The sequence below is a fragment of the Halichoerus grypus genome, chromosome 7, assembly GCF_964656455.1.
Source record: "Halichoerus grypus chromosome 7, mHalGry1.hap1.1, whole genome shotgun sequence".
NCBI classification, from domain to species: Eukaryota; Metazoa; Chordata; class Mammalia; order Carnivora; family Phocidae; genus Halichoerus; species Halichoerus grypus.
The window spans coordinates 67,209,208-67,224,792 of record NC_135718.1 but is presented as its reverse complement, the minus strand read 5'-3'; the positions used below and the strand labels follow the sequence as shown (position 1 = coordinate 67,224,792).

The 15,585-nt window shown below is 45.3% G+C and overlaps 1 protein-coding gene across 6 annotated transcripts in view; it reads right to left on the bottom strand.

The window, feature by feature from the left end:
• The window catches only part of URB2 (URB2 ribosome biogenesis homolog), a 118,118-nt gene that overhangs the window by 97,666 nt on the left and 4,867 nt on the right, over positions 1-15,585 (bottom strand). For 5 of the 6 annotated variants that reach the window (XM_078077694.1, XM_036072404.2, XM_036072405.2 and 2 more), the window contains exons 2-7: positions 15,427-15,565; positions 13,843-14,019; positions 9,349-12,670; positions 5,718-5,878; positions 3,704-3,814; positions 1,653-1,895 (exon numbers count right to left, since the gene is read on the bottom strand). In XM_078077694.1, coding sequence (XP_077933820.1) covers positions 1,653-1,895; positions 3,704-3,814; positions 5,718-5,878; positions 9,349-12,670; positions 13,843-14,019; positions 15,427-15,552 — 4,140 coding nt within the window. In that variant the 5' untranslated portion in view covers positions 15,553-15,565. Of the gene's footprint in view, positions 1-1,652; positions 1,896-3,703; positions 3,900-5,717; positions 5,879-9,348; positions 12,671-13,842; positions 14,020-15,426; positions 15,566-15,585 lie in introns of those variants that run through there. The other variant, XM_078077695.1, reaches the window with a different exon arrangement.

Sequence of the window (15,585 nt, the reverse complement as noted above, 5' to 3'; positions counted from 1 at the left end):
AGGCCACATTTCAAGTGGTCAAGACACATGTGGCCTGTGATTACTGTGCTGGACCATACAGACACAGAACATATCCAACAGTGCTTTAAAGATCTACCGGCCAGTCCTGCTGAACAAAGACTAAATCAAGAGTTGAGATTTTTTCCTTTGGTATAATTTATCCAACCAAATTCCTGATAGCATAACATCCCGTTCTTTACATCAAATTACCAACATCCACAGCATGCTCTGAAAGAAGTCATTTTTGCAAAAGTATTGCAGAGCTTCATCAAATTTCCTAAGGTCCCCTCGTAAGCCTCTGCTATCATATTGATTAAAAGCACACAAATCCAGAGCCAGACTATTTGAGTTCACACCCTGGCTTAATATGGCACCAGCTGCTGATCGTTCTGCTGGGTACACTGGCTGAACGGACCTCATGCTATCCCCTTTAGATTTACCTAAGCAGATTCTAGCCTGGTGCTTTTATCAACTCAACTATGCACAGGGCCAACAGTGTGATCATGCACCACATGGGGCCCCCATCCCCCACTCTAACCCACAGACAGTGAGTGGGAGTGTGATTATTAGTCACATCATTCTTTATTGCAACACCATGTCATTATCCCTGTCAATTTTCTCCTTTCATTAAATTGTCTAATTCTGCTAAATGGTCATTTGTCAATGGTTCTGCAGGAGATTCCCACTGCTTTCTAATATTACTTTTCATCAACTGCATGAAATCCTGCATCTTTTGCAAGATGGGCAATTTCAGTTTGTAATTGATATGTATTGCACTTATATTGTATGGTCACATAAAAATCTAACAATCAGCAGAGAGATTTAAAACAAAGATGCTCACAAGATAGGCAGGGCCAAAGGCACTGGAGTGAAGCCCAGTGTCATGAGTGCTTAGTTTACCAGACAATAAATTTTTTAAAAATGGCGCTGCTATCAGGTCTCTACCTTGAGAACATTAAAACACTTAAAAATATTTGAATGTGCCTGTGTATGTGTGTATATCTTATTTATGACATCCCACGCGTCACATGCACAGCAGTGGTGCAGTAGAAAGAACACGGGCCAAAGTATCAACAGTCCTGAAGCTAAGATTTAGACTCAGCTGGGCGGCATTGGTCAAATCACTTAGCAGCTCTGAGCCTCAGTTTATCAATAAAATGGACTACCATCTACTTTACAGACTTGCTGTAGGGGTGAAATGAGACACATAGCAAATGTTCAACAGATGGCAGCTGAATCTTTTCTGTGGGACAATTATTCCTACTCAGTTTAATTTCAAAGGTCGCATACTATAAAACTGGAACTCAGGAAGCCTCACTCCCTACACCCATCTGAGTTATAAACCCATGAAGACATCTAAGCAAATGAGTGAGATTTTAAATGTGTGGTCTGCAAAAACAGAACAATTTGTAATGAGCTTCCTTAAATAGCTAGTATACAAACACTATCTAAGTGTCAGACCCAACAAAGATGAAACTCAAACAGCCTGATGTGAAGATCAAACATTTTTGTACCTGAGAAACCACTGTGACCCTGGACATTACTGGAACCAAAAAGCATGCTTAGCAAATCACTGTTTTTATTATCCTCCAATAGTAAAGCTCTACTGCTGCTGAAATTACCCTGCCTCATGCCTTGCTCCTCCTTCTCACCTTCGGATGACACTGCAGAATGGAGAAGAGCACATTGTGCACCCGCAGGAAGATGCTCCCATACTCAGGGGGCTTCAGGTGGTCCAAAGGGACTGTCAGCAGGATGCTGAAGGCCAGGCTGACATGGTGCGGGTTGCTGATGGTCTCCTCCCCTTGTCGAAGCAGGGCCGCCAGGACGTCCAAAATAGGCCCCACAACCGCCAGGGGCACAGGCTGCTCCTGACAAGCCTCTCGGTTTTGCAGCTACAGGAAAAGAAGGAACAAAGGAAAGAAAATGAAGGCGATTCTCTAAAGAAAGAATATAAAAACTGAAGTAGACAAAGGTAAGAATGTCCAAAATGTACTTATGCGGTCAGAAAGCACTTTGAAAAAAGAAGGCCAATGTTCAATCTCTGAAGGCGACCTACTGAGGACTTGGCCATTTTGGTCCATGCTTTTTGTTGGACTCATCAACCACGAAGAGAAAGAACTTCTTACAAGAGCTGACTCATCCAATTTCTCAGAACAGGAAAACTTCACATCAGACATACATAACAATATTTTCCCAAAAAGATGATTAGTTGTAAGTATCTATAATTAAAGTTCATTTGTTACATTTCTTAAAAATCAGCTCTAGGGACGCCTAGGTGGCTCAGTCGTTAAGCATCTGCCTTCAGCTCAGGTCATGGTCCCAGGGTCCTGGGATCGAGCCCCGCATCGGGCTCCCTGCTCCACGGGAAGCCTGCTTCTCCCTCTCCCTCCGCCTGCCGCTCCCCCTTCTTCTGCTCTCTCTCTCTCCAACAAATAAATAAATAAGACCTTTAAAAAAAAAAAATCAGCTCTAGTTAAGATGTTCAATTACTGTTCTAGAGAATAAAGAGAACAGGCTCAAGATGAAGGCTAACTCAAAGTTCTACCCCCCTAACCTGGGAGAGCTCACCTGTCACCCTCGTCCTCAGGCTACAGGTGTAAATAGCAGCCCTGATGCAGCCTGCTGGGGCCTCACACAGCGCTCCGGTGGCCTGGGGACTCCAACTGTGCTGACTTCATGCTGGTAAATCTACTTTTAGATTTACCTATGTGGTTTCTAGCCTACTGTCTCTATTAATGCAGCCCTACTGTGCACACCACCGACACTGATTGCCTAACACATGAGTCCCTCTTCCCCCCCACAATTCCCTGCACTCTGCCTCCTGACACCTACTACACACACCAGGGAAAGATGAGATTCAGCCACTAATGCAGATTCCCAGGAAAACAACAAAGCAACAAAACAGAATAGGAGGGAACAATATGTTTACCCCTTAGGTCCTTCTGCCCTGAGAAGATGCTAATCCAGGGCAATTCTCTCAGGTGGCACAAGTGAATTAAAGCTGATAATCATGGTAAAATAGATATTGATCTTTCAAACCCAAGTGCAAGAATACTGACTGGAGACTCTCCAGATGGCAAAAACACTCAGACAGTCCCAATCAAAACTAGGTTTTTGTGCTAGTGAAACAAAAAGTCATGTGACTGCCATGTATACTCACCAGGTGCCAAAATTTAACAATTGGGTTAACAATTCAACAATAATCTATCTGCAACATTACTGTCCCATTCTATAAAGCCATTCTTTTCTCACTATATCATAGATTTTAAACATATACAACCCCCCTACAAATGAACAAATGCACTAAACTGACCACAGAATTTGGTGGGGACAAAAGAAAGCCCCAGAATTCCTTCTCATCTCATCTACATTCAATGGGCTTCCACAGGAGCGCCATCTTATCACTGCACGCCTCCTATTACTGCCTGCCTAATGCTTCCCGGGCTCCTCGACACCCCCTCACACCACCTCTCCATCACATCTGGAGCTGACACCAGCGTTTGCAGACACACAAAAGCACATACAGTACACACACTGACAGAAAAGCATCCTGCTGGCAGCCATCATCAGGACGGAGTGCCCAGAAACATACTCTGCATAAAACCAGAGATGGCAGAAGCCAAAATGCAGCCTTTTGTCTGCAGAGGAACAGGGGTAATGAGATGAAGTGAGATGAAGGGCACCGCCCAAGGGTACTCACAGTGAGAGCCATGACTATCTGGGGGCACGCACACCAGAACAGACTCGCTTTCTCTCCGCCGAGTGGGCAGTTCAGGAGCAACCTGGTCAATGTAACAGCTGACAAAATGGCCTGAGAGAAAAGGGATAAAAACTTAGCAGAAATAGCCAGCTCTCTCTTAAGAAGTCCATCTTGGGAAGAAACCCCGTCACTGGTGCTGAAAAGAGAGAGCAGAAACCATTAGAACCCTGGTGTCGGGGCATGGACAAGACCTGGTTTGGGCTCAGTCCTGAGGGTGAGGACCCTTCCACCACCAGGCAGACAGGAAATAAATGCATAAGATGAGCAGAACTATGGCCAAGGGGAGGCCTTTTCAGTAGCATCTCACTAAACCAAGCATGCAAATGAGCCAGGATAGTGAAATAAAAGAAGGCCACACATGGACACAGCAACCTAATTACAGAGATCCCATCCTGTCAAGATAGTGTGGAAAGAGGCAGCAAGCTATAACCTACCTACGCAAGAACAGCACATGCTCGTGGATAATAGGAGGAGTCAGGGGAAAACCGGGACAAAGTGAAACAATTAGACTAAGTGCTACGATTGCAGGTGATGGTTTTAAACCATGAGGAAGGAACTATGTGGGAAGGGAACTCACTTTATTGAGTGCCTATGTCAATAAACATCCAACCCTTGCTGGCATTTTACACCATCAAATTTCAGCCTCGTGCCAGCCCTTCCCCCCCAACACCGCAGCCCCACAACCCATACAATTCTGGCCTCAGCCCTCTGCTCTCAGCTTCTTTCCCATCTCTCCCTCCCTGATTAGCCATACCCCTATGTATGGCTACCCCCCCCCAGCAGCCCCACCCTCTCCCGAGCTGGGGGCTCACTTTCCTGCCCACCTGCAGGACGTGTGTACCCACATAGGGCCTGCACACTGGTGCCTCCCTTACTGTCTACCTCTCACACCCACACCACCTCTGCCCTGCTGTGCACACAACGCCCTCCTCCCTCTCTCCATAGCAACGGCCCCCCATCCAAATCCTCTCCAGCTCTGAATGCTCAGGCTCCAGCCTCGCCTCCTCCATAAACCTTCTGACTGACTGGTTTAAATAGAAATCTACAGTGAGGCCTTCTCAAAGCTGGGGCCCAATCGTGCTGCAAATGCACACAATGAAAACTTCCAGAGAGAGGGGAAAGTGCCACGGACAATGAGGAGGGGACTGGTGCAGAGCAGTGGCTCTGGTCCAGCTGGGGCTCCTTGCTCACATACAGGAGATGTGAGTTCTCCCTGCTGTCCCTCTGTGGCCTCGATTACCCTCTCCAGCTCTCCTCCCGTCCAAATCAAAACCCAAGCTTGAGTGCTGATTATAACCACAAGTCAAGAAGCCACTCATGGGGCAGAAAAAGCTCAGAACCAGAAGACATGGGCTGTGTTGCTGGCTCTGAGATACTTAGCTCTGTGACATTCTTCCTGTGCAAGCAGGGACATCTGACCAGTCCAGTGCACAGGGCTGTTTAGCAGACCAAATTCCAGCATGTAAGCTCCATAGAGAGGCTCTCCAAAATATGTAATGCCAAATGCAAATGCAGGGCTTTATTAGCAACTACCAAATAAACTAAGGTGCAAAGGACTGCAGGGCAGCTTGCTAATCGGAGTGATTTTCAAACAGGATCAGGGCTATGTGACCAAGTGAAGTAAAATTTTTAAAAAGTACGATGGGAGATGTCTTACATAAGATGAGCAAAATTTGGCTTTTTTTTAATATGTCAATTATAAATATACAATACTTTATATTTCATATAATAAGCACACATAGCTGTAATTTGAAAAAGTTCCTCTTTAAAAAATAAGGCCCCCTTATACTAAAGTCCCAGGCCTCTCCACAGGCCAGGGCTACCTCCATAAACACCCCCTTGGGGTTTGATCTTATGTGTTTAATTTTAGGGGTGACATCGCATCTCAAATAAGTCTCCCCATTTGAGCTATTATTTATGTGCCTGCCATACAAGGGAGAAAAGGAGTACCCACCTGCAGATCAGCTTTCCACATGTTACTGATGTCTAATCCTTGGAGAATACACCGCATCACCATCCTAAAGTCCTCTGTTGTCCCAACTTCTAACATCTGGGTGAACAAGACTCCCAAATGAGGTTCAATATCCTGAATTACCTCAACTGGAACTGCAGGATCTGTGTGGAGAAGAAACCAAAACTGCTGAGATATGATAGAAAAGGGGCAGGTGAAATATACTAGAATAACCACATGATGAATGGGGCCCCAGCCCTTAAAAGTCATGATTTGAGAGGCAATGGAAATACTCATGGAGCAAGCAGAGAAGGCGGGGCACATGCCACAGAGCAATAGTGCTCTGTTGCACACAGCTGACCTGTGCAGAGTGCACACACAGCACAGGGAAGGGGAAAGCCTGAGAGGATGATGACAATGGTCAGCAGTGCTGAACGCTGGACTATGGAACACAGGTGATTGCTACTTTCTCTATACTTTTTTCTACTTTCCTTGTACAGGTGTACCTCAGAGACAGGACAGGTTCAGTTCCAGACCACCGCAATGAGGCAAATATTGCAATAAAATGAATCAAATGAATTTTTGGGTTACCCAGAGCAGATAAAAGTTACGTTTACACTATACTGTGGTCTACTAAGTGTACAATAGCATTACGTCCAAAATCCAATGCACGTACCTTAATTTAAAAATACTTTCTTGCTGAAAAATGCTAACCACCATCTAGCTTTCTGAGTCTTAATCACTGATCACAGATCATCATAACAAATGTAATAACAAAGAAGTTTGAGATATCGCAAGATTTACCAAAATGTGACAGAGATACAAAGAAGCAAATGCTGCTGGAAAAATGGTGCCAACAGACTTGCCTGAGCAAGGCTGCCCCAAGCCTGCAAACTGTAAAAAACAGAGTATCTGTGAAGCTCAATAAAGAAGAGCACAATAAAATTAGGCATGCCCGTATTCTTTTGTAAAATCAGTAGGGACACAGGCATGGCATGGTACGTTGAGAGAGATGGGAATGTCGAAGACATTAGAAGAGCTCCAAACTTTCAGGGCCTATCTGCCTCAGTCATCCAGGTGTTTCCCACTTGATGCGGGAAAGCCTTCTTCTTTTTTTTCTTTAAGAATTTTATTTATTTATTTGAGAGTGAGAGAGAGCAAGAGAGATCAGAAGGAGAGGGAGAAGCAGATTTGCCGCTGAGCCAGGAGCCCGATGTGGGGCTTGATCCCAGGACCCCGAGATCATGACCTGAGCAGAAGGCAAACCCTTAACCGACTGAGCCGCCCAGGCGCCCCTTGATGCGGGAAAGACTTCTAATGGCCCCAGGGCTTCATACTACAGCCCGAAGTCAGGGCATTTAAGGCCCTTTATTGTCTGATGCCAGCTTACCTTCCCAGCCACATTTCAGCCCAGACTGTTCCACATTGCCAGAATACCTTCCCATGTCTCAGTCTTCGCTCACTTCGTAAGTACTGAGGGTGGAGGGGACAACAGGCTTTGAGAGTTAAAGACCTCGGCCCGAAAGTGTCCTACAAGCTGTAAGATCCTGGACTCATGAGCTCTCTGAGCCTCCATTCCCTCATCAGTGAAATGGGCATAACAGCACTAACTCCCGTGGTTGGCAAATAAAAGAAGGAGCACTGCAGAGTGTCCGCCACATGGAAGGCTCAACATTAGCACTCCCCACTGTCTCCACCCACCCTGCCTATCCCTCAAAGGCCGCTGCCAACTACTGCTTTGCCTATACACACTCTCAACCCACAGTCCCCTAGTTCTGGTGTACTTGACAGCATTTCACTGTTCTGCAATTTGTGTGATTTGTGTGAATGTCTGTTTACTTGATTAGATAGGTCAAAATCAACACTGCATTCACGTCCAGAGTAGAACATGGCTCCACATATATATGAAACATTTGTAAAAGTAATTGTTTTTTTGTGATTGAACTGAAGTAGTCTATTCTACTGTTGGAAAGCATTCCTAACAAATGCTCACTTTTACGAGGGGAAACCTACCTGAAACACCCCTGAGGACACAGAGGGCCACACTCTGGTTATCCATAGCCACCTTAACTCTCCCTCTCCCCACTCAAAGCTTTGGGCCCTCCTCAATAGGCATTTCTTCCAGACCTCTCACTCCAGTCCCTTTTCTAGACAAAGTCTAGCAGCTCAAGGCTATGAGGCCTGGACCCAAGAGCAACACCTGAGCCCATGGTCTGAGGGCCAGCGGGGCAGATGGCCTCGGCCCCCTGACTGCCACAACTGAGGCTCTGTCCCTGGAGCCAGAGGTGCCCCAAGTCCACGGACATATAGTTAGGACTTAGAGGCCACCTCAAGTCAAGAGGATTGGAGGGAAAAGAAGGATCTGTTTAACAAAGGGGAACAGAGGTCAGAGCTTCAGACCACCAGCTGCCATTTCTTAGATGACTCATTTAGGACACTGTAACTAGTGTTAATAAAAGACTAAATTCTAGCCTCCACTAAGGTGAACACCATTCCCTAAAAGAGTCGCTGACATAATAAGACAGAACATGTGACACGAAAGCCTTTTCAGTCAATCCACAATCAAGGCGGGGATAGAAAGGCTATTGAAAGGGAAACAACAGCAGTGTTATTCTGGCCTCAACACTTCAGTTCTGGCGCTGGCCTGGGCAGCTTTGCTTCCTACAAGGCCCTATTTTACGCTCTTGTATCTGAGCACGCCTGCAGCCCCATCTGTGGCTCCTCCCAGCCTGTCACAGCTTCTCCACTGAGAAACAGAAGTCGGCATTCGTTCTGAGAGCTAGGGACCCCCCAGCCTCACCTCTAAGGACTGTCCTAAGCCCAACCCCTCAGGAACAACCAAAACAAAAAGAAAACAAACCTCACCAACTTGAAACAGTGCTATCTTGAAACAGAGACAAATCTGGCCCATTGGCCTTTGAGCTAGGGAATAGCAGATATTGAACGCTTCTGCACAAAGACGTGGGCTAGGTTTGCAGTCCTGATTGGCTGGCCCAGAAGGATGACATCAGACTTAAAGACCAAGATGACAGCTAAGCTTCTGCCCTATTAGCACCCACAGCCCAATGATGGCCAGGCACCACACTGAGACTAGGAGTGGGAGTCTGGCCCTCAAGGAATTTTATGACATTCCCTATAAATTAAGTCAGTTGCATTTTTTAAGTTGACAAGTTTTAGATCTTTCTTAAGTCACTGAAGGTGGCACTGAAAATCAGATACAAAAGAGCCTACTAAGAAGGATGAAATTATACATGTTGCCCATCCAGGGCCAGGACAGATAAAGGCTAAAAAAGATAAAAGTAATAGATTTCAAAACTATAACCTAGAACAATCTCCAAAATAAATGAAAAACTAAAGTGCCAAACAATATACCTAGAAGGTTACTATTTGTGTACAAAGCAGAACTGTGAGGGTCACTGCTTATCCGTGCAGAGAATGCAGATACTAGAAATGAGTTCCTGGGAGTGGATGGTGGGGGAGGGGTTCCTCCTGGCTCACTGGCCTGTACCTTCTGAAATGAACACCTGTTCCAAAAGGGGGGGGGGGGATGGGGGGGCACTCACCTTGCCAGTGGCTTACTTGCTTTTACCAAAAGCTGTATAGCACAGAATTAGCTCAAGAGAAAATACCTTACCTGCAAGAACTTTTCTCACAGAATGAAACATGGAGGTAAAAACAGAATCCTTCTTGGGATGTAGTTCTGGGGCCAAAAAGAACAGAGTTAAAAACCGCATGGCCGCCTGGAAACACTGACTGTCTCCTGCAAGAGCCGGCAACTCTGACAGTAGTTGAGAGTAAACGTTCTGGTAGAAGGCAGTATGGGACAGTGGCATCCTGTCTGTCATCCGGGAAATCTCTGTCCTGTGCCTGGAGTGCTGGCCCACATCCGCCTCCAAGAGCGTGCTGACCGATGCGATGAAGACGGAGGGAAGGCGCTGGCCCTGGGCCCCCTGTACCCAGCAGAGCTGCAGCACAGCTCCCGTGTGCAGAATGGCCTTCTGCAGCAGCTCGGACAGCGCTTCTGCGGCCTCATGTTGCTGCTTCCGCTCTCTGACAAAAGGCCCCAGGACTTGGCACAACTTGGTTAAAGATACCAGAAGGAGCTGCCGGCCCCAAGGATTCTGATTTTCCACCTGTTTGCCTGCAGTTGCTTCAGTGTACAGTTTGTGGAGGAATCCAGTGATTTTCCTGAAATTGAGCACCAAGCTGAGCTTCATCTGGATAAGCATCTGCATTAGTTGTTCTAAGAATGCCCCTATCACTTGGAGGAATTCCAACCAAGAGGGGTCATCCATATTAACAGGAAATCTACTACTGGCTTTGAACAACGAGGTCAACATAATCTCAAAAATATCACTAACATACATAATCTTGAGCACTGAGCGAGCACTTTTCCCTCTCTGCAGGTAACCAAGAAGCCGGTAGCAAGTCATCAAAAACTTGAGGGTCAGTGAGGAGGAGCAAGAGCTCCCCAGCTTGGTGATGGCCACGGACAATAATAAAAGAAAATAATGCACATGATAGGGAGTCAAGAGGCTGTCCAGTTGCAGAGTAGAAATAACTTCCAAAAGTCCCAAGATGCTCTCTAATTGTTCTCCCTCCAGCTGAATGGGGAAGTCACTCTTGACCAAGGACAGTAAGTTTTGGGCAATTTCTCCTTTTGGTTCTACACTTTCAGGTCCGACTTTTGCAAATCTGTTTTCCCAAAAAGCCACCACCATGTGGTCCTTTTCAAAAAGCCAGGGCAGTTGTTGACTGAGAAGACTCGGGTCACTCTGGACCCCAGAACACAGGATGCTAGTACATCCTTCAGTTAGGCATATTAAGAAAGCAGAATGAAGGGACTGCATTTCTGGAAAGAGAGGGCTATGAAGGACAGCGCTGGATATTTTCTCAAGTGTGATGCTTGGCTCTTCATCTGCTGAGCCTTCCTGGGCTTTGCTCACTGGTAAAGTTCTTAGCAGCACACTGGCCAGTGATCTCACATCATCTGGACAAAGATAGGATATCAAAATTGTGAGATTCGACACAATCAAGTGCCAGTGAGCTACAGGGTATGTGAGTGCACTCACTGTCCCAGCCTGGCCATCCCAGGAAGCTGCTGTCCCTCGATTCAAGCTTTCTCTGCCAGAACCAAGAATGTAGGCAGCATCACACTTCAAACTGCAGAGGGCTTCTTCAGACTGGAAACTAGTTTGCATTAAAGTCCTTTTCATTTTCTGCAGGTAGAGCTGTTCCAAACAATACCTGCCAAGAGAGTCAAACTGAGCTGTAAACTTTTCTATCTTCTTCCAATGGCATGTTTCAACACCTGGGAGCAACAAGGGGAGGTTTGAGATCTCTACAGCAACATCTGTAAGAGCCCCAGACACAGAGTGATACTGGCTACAGTTTATACTGAGCATGGCGTCAACCTGGGCCCAAGTGTAAGAGAGCAAGAGTGCAGAGTCACTGATCTTCTGTAGCCAGAGCTCAAGCTCTGGGCCCTGGGGGTCCAGGAGAAGATCCAACAGGGGCCTCACAAGCTCTCGGAGCATCCTCTCCATCGTGCACTGCATTCGTCTGATGACGGGCAGAGGGGTGCTGCTGTCCAGGCTCCTCATATTGAACATGATGCAGTGCAGCAGTGAGCTCAGGGACAGTGACTTCAAGGCCATGTCAGCATCACCCCGCAAATAAGGTAAGACCAAAGACTGGAACTTCTCCAACACGAGGTACCATGTGTCCAAGATCTGACTCGGAGGCAACTCCAGGAGGCACTCACTAAGCACCCTGGAGGGGCCCGAGGTCAGCACAGGCTGCCTCAGCACCTCAGCAGCTGGACGACAGATCACCCCCAGAATCTCCTCAAACAACCGCGGCACTTGTCGCAGTTTGACATACGTCTGGAAGAGAGTGTGAAGAAGTGCCTCCTGTGCTTTTTTGGTTCGAAAGTCTGTCACTTCTGCATCAATCCAAGCTGAAGCCAACAGGTCATCCAGGTCTGGCTCCAAAATCAAATGATTCAGAGACATCAAAGCCTTGAGGCAGCGGAACCAGGCCGGCACAGATGCTTGTGAATGGTTTATCAGTAGCTCAGCCAAACGGCGGTAAAAGTGGAATTGAGCCTCTCCGTGCCGGATCCTATCAGCAGCAATGTTGTAGATATTGTTGTTGGCCACTGAGTTGAGCAGCTGTTCTACAACCAGGAGTTCTGTGGTCCAATCTGATGTGGCCAGAGCTTTTAGCTGCTCCTCCTGCCGGTGCGAAATCCTCAAGCAGCCAAACAGCCTGGGGAGTACCTGGAAGCAGAGAAGCTGGTTCCCCTCCTTGAAGTAAGAATCTAAAAAGAGCTTATACAGCAAGGCCACTGAGTTGGCTACAACAGCAGCATGAAGGGATGGTTCACAGTAGCCAGCATCTACCAGCCTGGCAATCACAGTGTCCATAGGAGCTAGAAGATTCTTCATGGCCCCTATCTTCTTGTTCCCTTCCTGCTGGTCCAAGAGCTCCTCTTTGTAGGACGAGAGTAACTCGGGCTGAAAAGCTCCACCTCGAAGCATGGCCTCAATCTGACTCCTTACATCCCGGCTCAGCGCCTGCCGCAGCTGACCCTGCCCAGCCTGTGCCCACGTGCCCCCCGAGAGTAAGTGCCTCAGGACCAGGCAGGGCTGGAGCAAGTGCCCAGTCACCTCCCCAAAGGCACGTCTTGGGTTGACTTGCTGTTGCTGGATCGAGAGGTAGTGGCCAAGTGCCAGGTGAATGACCTCGAATAACTGGGCCACCACGGCTCCTTCCGGCTGCCTACAGGCCAACCAGCACAGCTGGCTCAGCAACGCCACTATCAGCTCCTGCCTAGCCGTGTAGATGACAGCAAGGGCAGGCGTCGAGAGGATGCCCTGGCAGCAGCTCAGCACAGCACACACACTTCTCTGGGATTCCGAAAGAGAGAATTCAGCTATTCTCTCATTTATGATCTAAACATTAAGAAAAAAACTCATTACTGACTCTACACATATATAAGAAAACTACAAGAGAATCAATGAACTCACTCTTTGCCCTTATCTTTAGATGAGATTATCACATCTAAATGAACTTGACATTTGCTTAATGCACTGAGAGAAAGCAGAGTACCTGTTTTAAGTCCTTTATTCATGCATCTCCTACCAACATGAATTCAGAAAAGGGATCAGTACCTTTTTAATTTTGCTGTCCCTATTTAAAGAGCTGGGTTTTTATAAGACTTAAACTCCAAAGATTACTTTTGCTTACATCCTAAACCTGCAATTCAGCTTTGGCTTTTTAAATAGAAAAATAGGGGGCGCCTGGGTGGCTCAGCCGTTAGGCGTCTGCCTTCGGCTCAGGTCATGATCCCGGGGTCCTGGGATCGAGCCCCACATCAGGCTCCCTGCTCAGCGGGAAGCCTGCTTCTCCCTCTCCCACTCCCCCTGCTTGTGTTCCTGCTCTGTCTCTATCAAATAAATAAATAAAAAAAAAATAAATTAAATAGAAAAACAGTGTAATTGACTACAAAAATGTATTTTGGACCATAGGATCATAGCCCAAGGCTACCGTCCATCCATCTCTAGCATCTAAGCTGAATTGCTTAGATGTGCCACTAGGAGCTGTGTGACTTTTAACAAGTTACTGAACCTCTTTGTGCCTGGCACACACTAAGTGCTTTCTATTGTCACCAACTATTCTCACAGTATTTCAAAACACTCAGTTGTGACAATGAAGTTCATTAATTCTAATCTGAGACTTCAAAATTGCTTTGACTCAAAAAACTTTGAGGAAATTCCTATCCAAATTTTGGCCTTTGGTCTTCCTTGAGGCCAATGGAAAAGTGGGGGGGTGGGGGGGGCAGGGAGCACAAAGTAGTATTGCTGGCGACATTTTCCAATTAAAAAGGTAATCAACAACCACTCTATGAAATAGTTCTAAGCTTTCCTTGAACATTAAACAGAAAGTGTTTCATGCAGCATAGAGCATACCATATGCATTCAATAAATATCAGTCATCGTTATAATTCTAGTATTATTTCCCTCTCTTTCTCTACCTTGGTACTTCCTGCATCTTCAATAACTAACAGGAAATCAACAGAGATGCACGTCACATATATGTGACAACACAGAAAACAGATAATTACCTTGACTAGGGAAATCTGAAGGTTAATTGTCTTTCCATTCTTGAGGAGATCCTGCAGTTTTTTGCTGTGTAGAATGTTATCTATATAGATCCAAAGCCTTTCAACAATGTCTACCTTCAGGTCAAGTTTTTTCTTATAAAACGCAATCAGTGACTGTCTTGCCCAATCAAGTAATACCTGAATTTGGAAGAAATATGTTCTAAAAATAAATGAATTTCTTTACCAAGAAAGAAAGATATTGGACATTTAAAAGGACATTCCATGCATAACCAAATCCAATTGCCAGGGAAAAAGCTGTCCTTTAAAACTTACCTTTGGTAATATTATATAAACGTCCTAGTATCTTAAAATGTTTATTATTAAAGAATAAAAAGAAAGAAAAAGTAATTTTGTCTTCAGGTAGGGCCAATAAAAAGTTTCAAATGAAACTCTAACAGTTTCTTCTAACTTTTCTCAAGTTATACTAATTTTCAAAAGTTAGAAGCACAACAATTGCTCAGAATGGCCATAAAATGAATCACACACACAAGCAAAAATGCAGAGTCAAAAAACAGAGCTTGTGTCCTGGCTTCCCATGTTACCCGTAAAACCTCTAGTTCTATTTACTTCCTCAGAAGACAGAGACAGTCTTCTGCAAAATAATGCACAAGTGCTTTATGAAAAGGAGGGTTGGTCACACAGTTTCTATTACTGTGACACAGTCCCTTAGTCATAAACACAAGGAAAGGCAGTGAGGCCTCAGCTCATGATACCAGAACTCTCAATACCAGTATGAAAGTGTCAGATGCTAAAAGGGAAAAAGGTTCTCACCATGAGACAGGGTGGGACCTTAATCAAACTGCCACCACCACTTCCCCTTTCATCTCACCCTAGGTAGCACTTGCCAGGTGACTATCAAGCTGCCAAGACGATTCTCAGGTGCAGCCAGGTTTAGAAACCACTGGATGTAGAGTGCTCTACATACTGTACCTCATCATCGTTTTAATAGATGTCATCCATCTTTGACACATTTTGCGCAGTTTTCTTAATACTAGCATATGGGTTTGTGTTAATCCAATTTCATGAGCTCAACATCCTGGGGTCTCTAGTGTTTTACAGTTTTTTTGTTTGTTTTTGCGAAATAAGCTTGAAAAATGTTAACAAAGAGAAAAGCCTTTCTTGGTTCCTAATCTATTGCTAGAATGGCTTACTACAAATACTAAAGTTTCTCTGCTTCCCTGTCAATTTACCAAATTTCAGAGATGTTTAACAAAGCACCAACAAGCAGTTGCTTATGGAGCATCACCTTGGATTTATAAACAAATGGAGCTACCCACAGACTCAGATTCTAATTTCTGTACTCAATTCCCAATTTGTTCACTGATGCATATACTTAATTCGAAATATGAGATGTTTCCAAAAATAAAAGAAATGCTGGGACTTCGTAACAGGAAAACTCTGTCTTAACTCATGCATTTTTTTACTGACATTACTTTTCAACTCCAACCTTTCCTTTAATCTTTCTAAATTTTAAATGTCGATATACAATTCATATAAGTGACCATTCTTTTTGGTTGTAAAAATGTAACTTCACATTACACTTACTTGCTCTTTATTTGGAAGAACGCACTGGTGGGAAATCCAAGCAAAGTGAGCTAGTTTTAGTTTATCTTCCCAAGAAGTTGTCTTGCTTTTAAGCTTAAAGGAAATGCCAGAGTAAACAGCAGCCATTGCTACACTTTATCTATAATTTAAAATGGAAAA